We start from the raw sequence: 14,652 nt of genomic DNA, 5'->3' as shown, positions 1-14,652 counted from the left end.
CCCCCTCCCCCTCCCTCTCTCTCTCCCCTCCCCCTCCCTCTCTCTCTCATCTTCCCCCCTCCCTCTCTCTCTTCCCTGCCTTCCTCTCTCTCTCTTCCCCCCCCCTCCCTCTCTCTCTCTCTCTGTTCCCCCCTCTCTCTCTTCCCCCCCCCTCTCTCCAACTGTTTCCCTCTCTCTCTCTCTGTTCCCCCTCTCTCTCTATGTTCCCCTCTCTCTCTCTCTGTTCCCCTGCCTCTCTCTCTCTCTCTCTGATCCCCCCTCTCTCTCTCTCTCTCTCTGATCCCCCCTCTCTCTCTCTCTCTCTCTGATCCCCCCTCTCTCTCTCTGTTCCCCCCTCTCTCTCTCTGTTTCCCCCCCTCTCTCTTTCTCTCTGTCCCCCCTGCTCTGTGTCCCCCGTGTCTCTCTCTTTCCAACCTCCTCATTCTCTCTCTCTTCCTCACTCTCTCCTCCAGTCTCTTTACCCCACTCTCTCTTTCCGCTTGTAACCATCCCCCCCCCCCTGTCTTTTTCTCTCTTGCTCTCGCTCTCTCACCATTGCTGAGAGCGGGAACAGCACTTCTGAACCTCAGACAGCTTCGTGGTTTTCCAGTGGACTTTAAAAAAAAAAAAAATCGGAACCCACCAGAAAACCACAAATCTGTTCCAAGTTGGGAAGCGCGGTTCTGCTTCAGCAGTTGTCAGCTGTGAAACTGACACTTGTGATTTTTTTTACAATGGGAAATTTCTCATCCATGACATTTCCAGTCATGGACCCCAAAATTGTTTACCGTGGACACTGGTGCCTGTGTATGGACACCTTGCCAATCCCTGGTCTTTAATCTTAGCTGGCTTAATGCTTAAATATCTTGCACAAAGTATAGCAGCACTCACCACCTATCCGGTTCTCAATAATTTAGAATTTTCTCCTCCAGCAAAACAGGCCGTGACTATAAGGCAGACGCAGCATCATTTAAGAAAATTACTGGAATTCATTTTACGGTGAGGTTACCACAGCTTTAAAACATGTGCATGACCCCGACAGGAAAATAATCCTGTATTATCACAAATGGTACCAGTTGCCAAAATGACTTTGATCAATACTCTTCTGTAATAAGGTGTTGATTTTGCTTTTAGCCCAACTGAGTTCTAGCAGGGTAAGGGTGGTCTCAGATTGGATTAGTGGCTGGCAAAGGAAGCAGAAAAGGTCACACAGTCATGGTGTTCTTTCAAGGTTGGATCAGAGACAGGATAGATTAGCCATTCTCTTGCTAGAGTGATTGATGCAACAAAAGAAATGGCATTCCATTCCCCTGCACTGACATCCCTCACATTGATGGGCACAAAATTTCACTGGGGTTATTTAACATGTATTGTATGTGTTTTACAGGTTTATTCAATGCTACAGAATCTCGAACATCAGATAAAAAGTCATGATCTGCACAGCTATCCCGAGGAGATAGAAGATGTTTCATGCAAGCTAAATCAATTGGCTTTATGCCCGCAGGAAAACACAGACATCCTTTGTCCCTCTGTGGCACCCAAATACTGCATAAAGTCTCTACAATCCCAGAGCTCAAGCATATACAGAGGCTTGCCAGAAAACACACCACAACTACCAGATGAAAAATTGCTGAAAATACCATGTGAATCAGATGAGTCGGATAATTTTGGTTACTACACTGTGCCGGCATCTCTTGACCAATTAACTTGCGAAATGCGTGATATTAAGTCAAAGTGTGTTTGCAGTGACTCCAGCTCATGTTACCAGGGAACTGAAGATAGTTCAAAATGCACCTTTACAGATGATGATCGAACCAGCCAGGAACCTGTGGAGACCAGTAGTAGCTTCGTTCAAGAACTGTATCCAGCAAAAGGCCATATCTCAGATAAACCTTGTACTCCACTTGATTATTCTGATGCTGCACCAAATGGTGCTTGTGAATTTCATCTAGATTCAAAAGATAGAATGGTCAATCCTGTTAACCATGCAGAAGCCAGTTACACAGACCCTGCAATGAAGCTCTGTTATTGGAACCCTGATGTTTCTCCTCGGCAAGACAGACTGACTACAAACGCAGAATCTAAAAACTCAAAGTCCCCCTTAAGATGCACATCTTGCCAAAGTTTGCATGTCAATGAGCTATGTGATGGAGCAGCATATGCGTTTGAGCACTCAGCTTTGTTTGTGGCAGGTCAACAGGGAGTGCCTGAAAGCTTGAGTCAAGGTAGATTTAGATTTAGATATACAGCACTGAAACAGGCCCTTCGGCCCACCGAGTGTCTAACTGTATGAAAACCAGACATATATACACATATATTTGAAAGGTATTTTCACTCCCATTGTCCTTCTCCTCACGAAAGTCTCACTGTGGGATTCTGTTCCAATTAATGGTGGTGGCATTCCAGTGTATCATCTTAGAAAGCCAAAGCAATAAGTGCTGGTGAGGTATTTAACCCCAGGGGCAGGGAGGGGGCATCAGCACAGCTTAGCTTCAGCCTATCCACATCCAACATTTAGATATGCCATTTCCAACAAAGATCTTTTTTTTATTCATTCATGGGATGTGGGCGTCGCTAGCTAGGCCAGCATTTATTACCCATCCCTAATTGCCCCTGAGAAGGTGCTGGTGAGCTGCCTTCTTAAACCATTGCAGTCCATGTGGGGTAGGTACACTCGCAGTGCTGTTAGGGAGGGAGTTCCAGGATTTTGACCAGGCGACAGTAAAGGAACAGCGATATAGTTCCAAATCAGGATGGTGTGTAGCTTTGATGGGGAACTCGAAGGTAGTGGTGTTCCTATGCATTTTCTACCCTTGTCCATCTAGGTGGTAGAGGTTTGGAAGGTTCTGTCTAAGGAGTCTTGGTGTGTTGCAGCAGTGCATCTTGTAGATAGTACATACTGCTGCCACTGTCTGTCGGTGGTGGAGGCAGTGAATGTTTTGTAGATGGGGAGCCGATCAAACAGGCTGCTTTGTTCTGGATGGCGTCAAGCTTCTTGAGTGTTGTTGGAGAGGCACCCATCCAGGCAAATGGAGAGTATTCCATCACACTCCTAACTTGTGCCTTGTAGATGGTGAACAGGCTTTGGGGAGTCAGGAGATGAGTTACTAGCCACAGGATTCCTAGCCTCTGACCTCTTGTAGCCACGGTATTTATATGGTTACTCCAGTTCAGTTTCTTGGCATGCAAGTAGTCCTGGGTTGTAACTTCACCAGATTGGCACCTCATTTTGAGGTGTGCCTGGTTCTGCTCCTGGCATGCTCTCCTGCACTCTTCAATGAAGCAGGGTTGGTCTCCCGGCTTGATGGTAATGGTAGAGTGGGGGATATGCCAGGCTGTGAGGTTACAGATTATGGTGGAATACAATTCTGCTGCTGCTGATGGCCCACAGCACCTCATGGGTGTGCAGTTTTGCATTTCTCGATCTGCTCAAAATCTAACCCATTTAGCACAGTGGTAGTGCCACACAACATGACGGATGGTATCCTCAATGTGAAGACAGGACTTTATCTCCACAAGGACTGCAGTGGGGACTACTACCAATATTGTCATGGAGAGATGCATCTGCGGCAGGCAGATTGGTGAGGACGAACTCAAGTATGTTTTTCCCTCACCACCTGCTGCAAACCCAGTCTAGCAGCTATGTCCTATAGGTCTCGGGCAGCTGTGGTTCTACTGAGCCATTCTTGGTGGTGATGGACATTGAAGACCCCACCCACAGTACATTCTGTGTTCTTTCCACGCTCAATGCTTCCTCCAAGTGCTGTTCAACATGGAGGAGTACTGATTCATTAGCTGGGGCGCTGTAGCTGGTAATCAGCAGGAGGTTTCCTTGCCCATATTTGACCTGATACCATGAGACTTCATGGGGTCTGGAGTTGATGTGGAGGACTCCCAGCTGACTGTATACCATTGTGCTTCCGCCTCTGCTGGATCTGTCCTGTTGGTGCGACCGAGCATACCCGGGGAGGGCAATGGCAGTGTCTGGGACATTGTCTGTAAGGTATAATTCTGTGAGTACAGCTCTCCCAACTTTGGCACAAGCCCCCAGATGTTAGTAAGAAGGGCTTTGCAGGCTCGACAGGGCTGGGTTTGCCATGGTCATTTCCAGTGCCTAGGTTGATGTCGGGTGGTCTGTCCGGTTTCATTCCTTTTCTTAGACTCCATTGTAGTTAGATACCACTGAGTGGCTTGCGAGGGCATTTAAGAGTCAACCACATTGATGTGGGTCTGGAGTCGCACGTAGGCCAGACCAGGACCAGGTAAGAACACAGATTTCCTTTCCTAAAGGACATTATTGAACCAGATGGGTTTTTACAACATTCGGCAATGGTTTCATGGCCATCATTAGACTAGCTTTTTAAAAAAAATTCCAGATTTATTAATTGAATTCATTTCGTGGTGGGATTGGGATTTGAACTTGTGTCCCCAGACCAATACCCTGCATGTCTGGGTTATTAGTCCAGTGACAATACCACTACACCACCGCTTCCCCTGGAGATCACTGCACAACAATTTTAGTTTAGAGATACAGCACTGAAACAGGCCCTTCGGCCCACCGAGTCTGTGCCGACCATCAACCACCCATTTATACTAATCCTACACTAATCCCATATTCCTACCACATCCCCACCTGTCCCTATATTTCCCTACCGCCTACCTATACTAGGGGAAATTTATAATGGCCAATTTACCTACCAACCTGCAAGTCTTTTGGCTTGTGGGAGGAAACCGGAGCACCCGGAGGAAACCCATGCAGACACAGGGAGAACTTGCAAACTCCACACAGGCAGTACCCAGAATTGAACCCGGGTCACTGGAGCTGTGAGGCCGCAGTGCTAACCACTGCGCCACTGTGCCACAGTGAATCAGGAATGAAAAGCTGGCGAAAGACAGTCAAGTTGTATGTCATGACAATGTTGCACACAAATGATTTGCATCAGCTCATGTATAAAGTCTTTGCCAAAACATTTTCCTGCTGACATTAAGAATCAGAACTGGGTGCAGACTATCAGCTGAGCCCAGCAGAAGGAGCCTATCACTCTATTCCAATCAGGGAAAATAAAAGGGAAATATTGAAGATGGAATTGATGTGCTTACTCGGTGGTGCAGCAGGATGGCATGTGCTGCTCTGTCACTTCTGGCACTTGAATACCAGTCAGCCAACTGAAAATGGGAAAAGGCACCTATATCAGCTGGCTGTAAGGATTTGATGTGAACTGAATTTAGGAGAGTCTCAACCCAGTTCCTGGAAGGCATTAGCTGCAGTAGTTTTTATGGATTTATTTATTGCGACTACATAAGAACATAGGAAATAGGAGCAGGAGTAGGCCATTCGGCCCTTCAAGTCTGTTCCGCCATTCAACTAGTTCATGACTGATCTTCTACCTCTGTCATTTTTCCCGCACTATCCCCATATCCCTTTATATCATTAACATCTGGAAATCTATCTATCTCTGTCTTGAATATACTCAAAGACTGAGCCTCCACACCCCGAGTGAAGAAATTCCTCCTCATTTCAGTCCTAAATGAACCTTCTATTCTGAGACTGTGTCCCCTGGTTCTAGACCCCAGCTAGGGGAACATCCTTCCTGCATCAACCCTGTCGAGACCTGTAAGAATTTTGTATGCTTTAATGAGATCACCTCTCATTCTTCTAAACTCTAGAGAATACAGGCCCAGTCTCCTCAATCTCTCCTCATAGGACAATTATGCCTTCCCAGGAATGTCTGGTGAACCTTCATTGCACTCCCTATATGGAAAATATATCCTTCCTCCGATAAAAAGACCAAAACTGTGCACAATACTCTAGGTGCGGTCTCACTAAGGCTCTATACAATAGCAGCAAGACTTCTTTACTCTTGTACTCAAATCCTCTTGCAATAAAGGCTAACATACCATTTGCCTTCCTAATTGCTTGCTGCACCTGCATGATAGCTTTCATTTACTTATGAACAAAGAAGCCCAGGACATCAACACTTCCCAATCTCTCACCATTTAAGAAATACTCTGCATTTCTGATTTTCCTACAGAAATGGGCCCTTCTTAGAAGCTATTGTGATGTAATGGGTATTTTGTTCTACATCTAATCTGAGCTATATTTGCTCTGAAACTACTTAATAGGACAGCATAAAGGGAGCCTTACGTGACATCCAACTTTTGCTATACCTGACTGAGGGTTACATAATGGGATAGAGTCATGGAGTTATAAAGCACAGAAACACGCCCTTCAGCCCATCGTGTCTGTGCCGGCCATCAAGCACCTAACTATTCTAATCCTATTTTCCAGCACTTGGCCTGTAGCCTTGTGTGCTATGGTGTTTCAAGTGCTCATCTAATTAGTTCTTAAATGTTGTGAGGGTTCCTGCCTCTACCACCCCTTCAGGCAGTGTGTTCCAGATTCACCCTCTGGGTGAATTTTTTTTTCCTCAAATCCCCTCTAAACCTCCTGCCCCTTACCTTCAATCAAGCCCCTGGTTATTCACCCCTCTGCTAAGGGAAAAAGTTTCTTCCTATCTATCCTATCATGCAGAGAGCTTAATTGTAATTGTAACCCAGGCTGTAACTGAGCTAGGACTGCTCAATGGGTGCAGGAGCAGTAGTATTACTCTGTGTACCTAACCCATACTATTATATTTGATCTGGGAGTATTTGATGGTGGCAGTGTCCAAACTAAAAAAGTATTAAATTCTCTCACACTAACAAGTCACTCAGATGTGCACAAAAGTCTTTTTTAAATACATGAAGTGAATAGTTTTCTCAACTTGTTGCTTTCACCATAAAATTTAGTACTTGAAGGAGGTTAAATATACAATCCTTTCATTCAGGCTGGGGGTGGGGAGTGGTGAGTTGTCTCTTATATGTTAATGACCACAAGTGGTTCTGTTCCAGCACTTAACTTTTCTTTGTGTCTTTGGTTTGCAGCTGAAATGTTGCCTTCCTCAGATATCAAGATCAACCCTCACAAAAAGAAACTGATGGCTAAGATCCTTTTGTATGAAGAAGAGAGAATCAATAGTGCTGAGCTCCTCTCAGCTCCCTCTTTACCCGATGAAGGTATGCACACTAGTGGCCTCTTTCATATTGTGTTAACTCATGCTACATTTTGTATTTCTTTTGCTATTTTTGTTCTATATTGTTACTTGTATTTCAATATACTCTCATAGGTGAGCCCTACCTCCCTATATCCTTGAGAGAATGTCTTTAATCATCTGGTTATTAGGTACATTTCATAATGTATCTGGGATAATGAACAGAGAACCTTTTAAAGATTGTTTCTGTACTCTATGTATTCAGTGCCTTTATGGGTTGCTTCTCATATTCAAAAGGAGAAAAATAACACTTTAGGATTTCATTTTAGGCTTGAATCACCAAACAAATTTACTAGACAAATGAACAATAAAAGTAATATATATTTACTGTAGTAAATAAGTTTAGCTAGCTCCTCATGGCAGTAGCAAACAAGTACAGTGAAACCTGTACAAATGGCGTTAGTGACAGTTCAAAGAACTTCCAATCAGGTACAGATGTGGCTACTATTAGTGCCTTATCGCTCCCACACCAATGCTCCTGTAGGCAAGTTTGGAAGATTCAATTGTGTATCTTGGTGTGACATTTACATCTGATTGTCTTTACCCCAGCAAGGAGATACTGCAGTTGCTGCTTGACGCTTTTCAGTATGGCATGGCTCAGAACGGGGACCTATGTGAAATGGATCTCAAAACTGTGTCTGTCTCTCCTCAGTTGCTCTGACCATTCACATATTAGTGCTCAGTGTAAGCACATCAGGTTGCAAACATCTAAAAAGGCAATACTGACCCGAAAGATCCCAGGCTTAATCTCTGGTCTGTGCTGGGGTAGCCGTAGAGGCACTATAAATGCAAAAATCCACTTCTGATTAGCTATTCAGCAACCACATGTATACAATGGCTGAGGCAAGATCAGTCCTATATTGAAATTGTCCATTAAAATTCAGAGGTAGAATTTCCATGCAGGTTCCCCAATCTCCTTCTAAGAGGAGAAATTCCGTAAACACCTGTTTACACTGTTTCTCCAGGTTCACAGATCTTCCACAGAATGCTCAGTGAGCAATCAGGAGAATAGCTGCAGAAATTACCAGCATAACTGGCCAAACTCACGCAGACTTATTGCATCCCAGCATGAATCATTACATTCAGGCCAGGAAAGGTAAGGAGAGAAATTGGAAGGAAAAAGCATAAAACCATGCCTTCAACCAATGTAGTGTTACAACTTACTTTCTGATTGATAATATCATATTATTAGTAGAGATCTAAGAACTAAAAACAGAAAATGCTGGAAACACTCAGCAGGTCTGGCAGCATCTGTGGAGAGAGAAACACAGTTAACTTTTCAGGTCTGTGCCCTTTCATCAGAATGGATGCTGTAAGACCTGGCTGAGTATTTCCAGCATATTCCATTTTTATTTCAGATTTCTAGCATCTGCAGTATTTTGCTTTTGTATTGGATGGAGAACTACACTCCCCACAAAGACAGAAAGTAACTATTACACCTCCTTGCTAAAAACTGTTACTGAGTAAGATTAAATAGTTTTGACCATGTAAAAGTTGTAACTAAAGGTTTAAGTAAACTGAAGTAACTGTATACATTTAAAAATATAGGTTCTAACCCAATTCTTAAATAATTGAAGGCCTGGAGGTAGCTGAAATTTAGATTTAAGGCCTAATGCTGCTTATCTTTTATAGAATAAACAACAATACTGAACTACAATACTGGGATGGCAATAAAGATACTACAATATCGAAGAGAGTACAAAAACGTTTGGAAACAAGAACTATGGACTCAAGCCAGAAAGTGAAGGCTGTGTATTTTCAACATGTGTCCAAAGGATGCATCTATCTGCTTCAATCGTTACAAGTACTATGGCCAGTTTCATATTTATTGGATTATTGTTTCATGTATTTGGGAAGTCTTATTTTCAAATAAGATAACTCTTGATGATGTGCCAACAGACACCACGCTTGGAGTACTCTGCTTCAAAATTTGCCGCACTGCTCTGTAGAATGAGTTTGCTCAGCAGCAAGTGACAAATGTGCAGCGGGACAATGTATAATTTTCTTTCAATGCTTGAAGTTTAGATGAAATGTTTTTCTAGCCCAAGCAGACTGGAAGGCCCCAGGTTCCAGCCCTGGTTTGTGGCAACTTTGCTGATTTAAGCTGGGGTGGGAATAAAAATACTACAAATGGTGTTTGTATCTCTGGGTTAGGGAGACAAAATCTTTCTGGTCTCCATCTCCTATCATGACCTCTTCTGGAAGAGCATGTGTATTAACATCAAATGAGAACAGAATTAGGCTTGGCTGCGATAACCTCTGCAGTCGAATGGTTTGCTTTTGGGCAACAGGGAGCAGGAAAAAGAAAGTGTTGAAAAAGAATAATTTATAGGAGCAGATTGCAAACGTACTACTGCATCATGTTATTGCAAACTTGTCTGTTTTTCAGCATGAGACTAGGTTATTAGAGGCACAGCACTATATTCCAGCACAGAGAGATTTCAAAGTTCTCAAAATGAAATAAAATACTTAGTAAACTGTAGATTTATTTTAGTAGCAATGCTAAATGGACCTCTGACCTTTTTTTTTTCCAAAATATACTTTATTCATAAAAATCTGTAAAAATTACATTGCCAAACAGTTTCCAAACAGCACCAAAAAATACAAACATTGCAAGGGAGATCAGTTTCCTTCAATACTGTCATGTGTTTCTTCCCAACCCTTCCGTTTCACAATTGTCATGTCAATTACAGTTTTACATTTACAGCAATTGAGAATATTAACGATACAGTTCGAGGGGTTTCCCATGGATCCAGCCCCTCAGTCCAGCTTGGTGGGGGAACCTTACACTGTGGTCTTCCCCCATTGAGCCTTTGCTGCGGCTGCCCCAAGCTTTAGTGCGTCCCTCAGCACGTAGTCCTGGACCTTGGAATGTGCCAGTCTGCAACATTCGGTGGTGGAGAACTCTTTGCGCTGGAAGACCAGCAAGTTTCGGGCAGACCAAAGGGCGTCTTTCACCGAATTGATAGTCCTCCAGCAGCAGTTGATGTTTGTCTCGGTGTGCGTCCCTGGGAACAGCCCGTAGAGCACAGACTCCTGTGTTACAGAACTGCTTGGGATGAACCTTGACACAAACCACTGCATCTCTTTCCACACCTGCTTTGCAAAGGCACATTCCAGCAGGAGGTGTGCGACCGTCTCTTCCCCACCACAGCCAACGCGGGGGCATTGTGCGGAGGGGGCGAGACTTCGGGTGTGCATGAAGGATCTGACGGGGAGGGCCCTTCTCACCACCAGCCAAGCTATGTCTTGGTGCTTGTTTGAAAGTTCTGGTGATGAGGCATTCCGCCAAATGACTTTGACGGTCTGCTCGGGGAACCATCCGACAGGATCCACCGTTTCCTTTTCCCGTAGGGCCTCTGACCTTCATTCCTGATGAGCAAAGATTAACATTGCAGATAATGAAATGGTCATTTTCTTTTCATCGGAGCTGTGTGTCTGATCCTCACATGACAGTCAGTGTTCCAGACTATTCAGACCAGACAGGAGCAGTGATTAAACACAAAAGGAATCATTATCAAACTGTAAACCAGATACCACCAGCCTACTTTATTAAAAATGACAGGTGCTACATGTTTTACTCAACCCTCATAATTGTGTTAAACTATTCAATGTAATTGGACAGAGGTAAGAGATAAACCTATTGTTTCCCACATGCATGCTGCAGTTTTCTAAATTGTTATGTTTCTGGTTTTCAACTGGGCTAAAGGCAGCCATCCAAACCAGAGAATGGCTTCTGACTTACCTTGTATAGCATGCCTTGCAGCTCCGGCAACATAATGGTCCAGAGTTTGTTGGGACAATATTGCCACTTAAATGCACAGGTCATTATTAGCATGTAAAAAAAACCTCAGCAGTTTAGGCAAGGAAAAGATCTTCTGTGAGTTGCAAATCACCACAAATTGCTGGATGATTTGCACCGCTCCACCATTAGCCTTGCAAAACCCAGAGCTTGCCATTCAATCTGCATAATTTTCAAGAAATTGCAGCATTTGCTCTGTTAAAGTAAATGAAACTTGCCACAGAAAGAGAAGGCTGATACTTAATGATACAAGGACCCATCTAATGATAACATTTATGTTCTTGAAATGCAACGCAATCTCGGAGGCATAGAAAAGCAACAACTGAATTTGCAGTCTCACTCCTACAGGTAGTAAATTGTTCCTAGATGTTTTTAGATTTTTTTTTCTTACTTTCCTTTTCTGTGTCTTTTTTATCTTGTAATCCAATCTTTCCTTCCCTCTATTTCTCTATGTGTCTAATTTGAATCTAAGTTGCCGTTTCCTTCCTCAGTTTTATTCTCTATTCTTAAATTTAATTGGTTAAGGAGATAGACTATTAGTCCCATCATTCTCCAAGTCCCAGATACCCTGTTATCAGCTCACACATAGAATGATAGAGTGAATCATAGAATGGTTACAGCAAAGAAGGAGAGGCCATTCAGTCTGTCATGTCCGTGCCGGCGCTCTGCAAGACCAACTCAACTAGTCCCACTCCCTGCCCTCTCCTCATAGCCCTGCAAACTTTTTCTCTTCAAATATCCAATTCCCTTTTGAAAGACACAATTGAATCTGCCTCCATCATACTGTCAGGCAGTAAATTCCAGATCCTAACCACTCGCTGCTTAAAAAAGTTTTTCCTCATGCCGCTTTTGCTTTTTTTGTCATTCACCTTAAATTGGTGTCCTCTGCTTCTGACCCTTCTGCCAATGGGAACAATTTCTTCCTATCCAATCTGTCCAGACCCCTCATGATCTTGAGCAGCTTTTAGTTTAGAGATACAGCACTGAAACAGGCCCTTCGGCCCACCAAGTCTGTGCCGCCCATCAACCACCCATTTATACTAATCCTACGCTAATCCCATATTCCTACCACATCCCCACCTGTCCCTATATTTCCCTACCACCTACCTATACTAGGGGCAATTTATAATGGCCAATTAACCTATCAACCTGCAAGTCTTTGGCATGTGGGAGGAAACCGGAGCACCCGGAGGAAACCCAGCTCTATCAAATCTCCTCTCAATCTTGTTTTCTCCAAGGAGAACAGCCCCAGCTTCTCCAATCTATCCACGTAACTGAAGTCCGTCATCCCTGGAACCATTCTTGTAAATCTTTTCTGCATCCTCTCCAATGCTTTTATGTTAGCTGCCAGTCTCTTCTCATACTCTTTGCTTCTCTTGTTACTTTTTTCATTTACCCTCCAAACTTTCCATATTCAGCCTGGTTCTTGCCTGTGTTATCAACATCACATCTATCATACACATACTTTCTCTGTTTCACCTTACTCTCTATCTCTTTAATCATCCTTGGATCTCTGGGTTTGTTTGTCCTACCTTTCCCCCTCTGCCCTTTACAATATGACTATCCCTGTCTATATTAGGAAAATTAAACCCTATTATAATTACATCGTTTTTGCACCTCTCTGTAATTTCCTTGCACATTTGCTTCTCTATGGCTTTCCCACTGGTCGGTGGCGTATAGAATACACCCAGTAGTGTAAATGGTACCTAACTCCATTGGTTCTTGGGTCTAACAAATAGATTCTGTCCTTGACCCCTCCAGGACATCCTTTCCCTCCAGCATTGTAATATTTTCCTTATTGAATAGTGTCACGCCCTCCTTTTTTTCCTTCCCTATCTTTCCTGAACACCTTGTGTCCGTGAATATTTAGTACCCAGCCCTGCCCTTTTTTTGTGCTGGAGCTCCATTATCGCCACAGCACCTGCAGCTCACCTACCTTATTTACCACACTTTGTGTGTTTACAGAGATGCACAGTAAATCTAATTTAGACTATATTGTATTCCTTCTTATTATGACCCCCTTAATGCCTTACTATTTCTTATTGTAGTGCTAACTGGCTCTCCCAGTTCTTTGTGCACCTTGTTTTTCCTTTCTAATGTTATATCCTGGTTCCCATATTCCTGTTAAGTTAGTTTAAACCCTCCTCAATAGCATTATCAAATCACCCCTTAAGGACATTGGACCCAGCCCTGTTGAGGTGCAACCCATCTGGCCCAATGTCCAAAAAATCTATAGCTCTCCCACATCATCTCTCAAGCCATGCATTCATCTGCTCGATCCTCTTATTTCAATACTCACATCTAGCAATTTGTAACGTGAAAAATGTTTGAGCTGACGGGTGAGAAAAAATCTAACAAAATGGGGCACGCCAGCAAATTCTGGGCCACAACGTTTTTTTAACGTTGAAATATTGCTTGAGCAAAGCAATGGTAGAAATTCTTTGATGCTCAGTCAGAATTTGGGGAGTGACAATCATGTGTTTTAATGAACTGTGTGCTGTTAAATGCTGATATTAATTAAAACGACATGGAAGCTTTGTACAGTATTTTATATCAATGTTTTTTATCAACTACATTTATGATGTATTGAGTATCTGTTAAGTGCAATATTAAATATTTACTATCAGTAGAAATATGCTTTAAATGGGAGAATCTCAGTTTCCTTTATCAAAATTAAACCATTAAAATGATTAATGGTAATGTGCTTTTGTTTTCCCTTTTGTCTCATTTACCTTGTTTTTGCAATTCCTTACTTGGTTAGCTGCAACGGTGTTTTATTAAATGAGTGTGGGAAAGCATAACAGAGGACAAAACTATCTCCAAGATGGCACTAAATTAACAGTCATATTCAGAGCAGCCACAGGAATGACTGATGTGGGAAATGAGAACTGTCACACATATAGTAGGGATGCTATTCTGAGGTGGTCCATGCTTGGCAGGAGAACGGGAGCTCGGAAAGAGTAGCAGCCCAGAGAGAGCAGACACAGAGGGCTGGATTTTACCAAGTCCTTGACATCGTGATCCGTGGCAAGTGTGGGGAGGGGAGGGGCAGAAGATGGGTCCGGAAGAGGCCCGCCATGAAGCTCGATGCCAAGAGGGCCCAGCCCGATCTTCCCAGTGACGGCGAGGCTCCATGGCGGCCACCATCGGTGGCCGACAGAACCTGTGTCTACATATTTAAATCAAAATATAAATATAAACTTCCCGGGCCCACGTCTTCAATTCCCCATCTGGGGAAGGCCAGCGTGACACTGGTGGGGAGGGGGGAGGAGTTAAGATTTTTAACGTGCGGGTGGGGTCAATTAAACAATGGGTGTAGGGGATGGTGGGAAGGGGTGAACTTCAAACTTTGTGTAGTCTGGGGGGGTGGTGTGGAAGGTCAGATTTAAAAGGTAAATGTTTTTGGGGGGAGGGAGGGCAAATAGTTAATGTAATTGTCATGCAGACCCCCACCTGCCAAGAATGAGGCAAATTAATTTTTTCATATGAACACTGATTTTTAAACTGTTGCTGGAGTGAAGGAATGACTTGTTTGAAGATCACCAGACACTGGGCTGGAAAGATATTTGCATACTAAGAGACACTGCTTGTGGAGAAAAAGGACTATTACCTGCTCCAATTAACCCAAATGGATTTTGATCACCAGACATTGAAGATGTAAGGAAGCACATTCCAGGCCCTGCTAAGATGATACAATCCACAGAGCCAGGATTGGTTAAACCAGCTGGTCACATGATGAACTGGCTGGTCCAGGTTTTTTGAACTAGCCAAGAACAGTTT

General features: G+C 43.5%; 1 protein-coding gene across 1 annotated transcript in view; it reads left to right on the top strand.

Annotated features, from left to right (window-relative positions):
• LOC137379985 (interleukin-1 receptor-associated kinase-like 2) overlaps window positions 1–13,545 on the top strand; it is an 82,595-nt gene extending 69,050 nt beyond the window's left edge. The window contains exons 12-14 of the mRNA XM_068051440.1: window positions 1,367–2,204; window positions 6,904–7,035; window positions 8,703–13,545. Coding sequence (XP_067907541.1) covers window positions 1,367–2,204; window positions 6,904–7,035; window positions 8,703–8,707 — 975 coding nt within the window. The 3' untranslated portion in view covers window positions 8,708–13,545. The remainder of the gene's footprint in view (window positions 1–1,366; window positions 2,205–6,903; window positions 7,036–8,702) is intronic.
• The last annotated feature ends 1,107 nt before the right edge of the window (window positions 13,546–14,652 follow it).

This window comes from Heterodontus francisci, chromosome 19 (genome assembly GCF_036365525.1).
Source record: "Heterodontus francisci isolate sHetFra1 chromosome 19, sHetFra1.hap1, whole genome shotgun sequence".
NCBI classification, from domain to species: domain Eukaryota; kingdom Metazoa; phylum Chordata; class Chondrichthyes; order Heterodontiformes; family Heterodontidae; genus Heterodontus; species Heterodontus francisci.
This window is presented reverse-complemented; position numbering and strand designations above follow the sequence as displayed.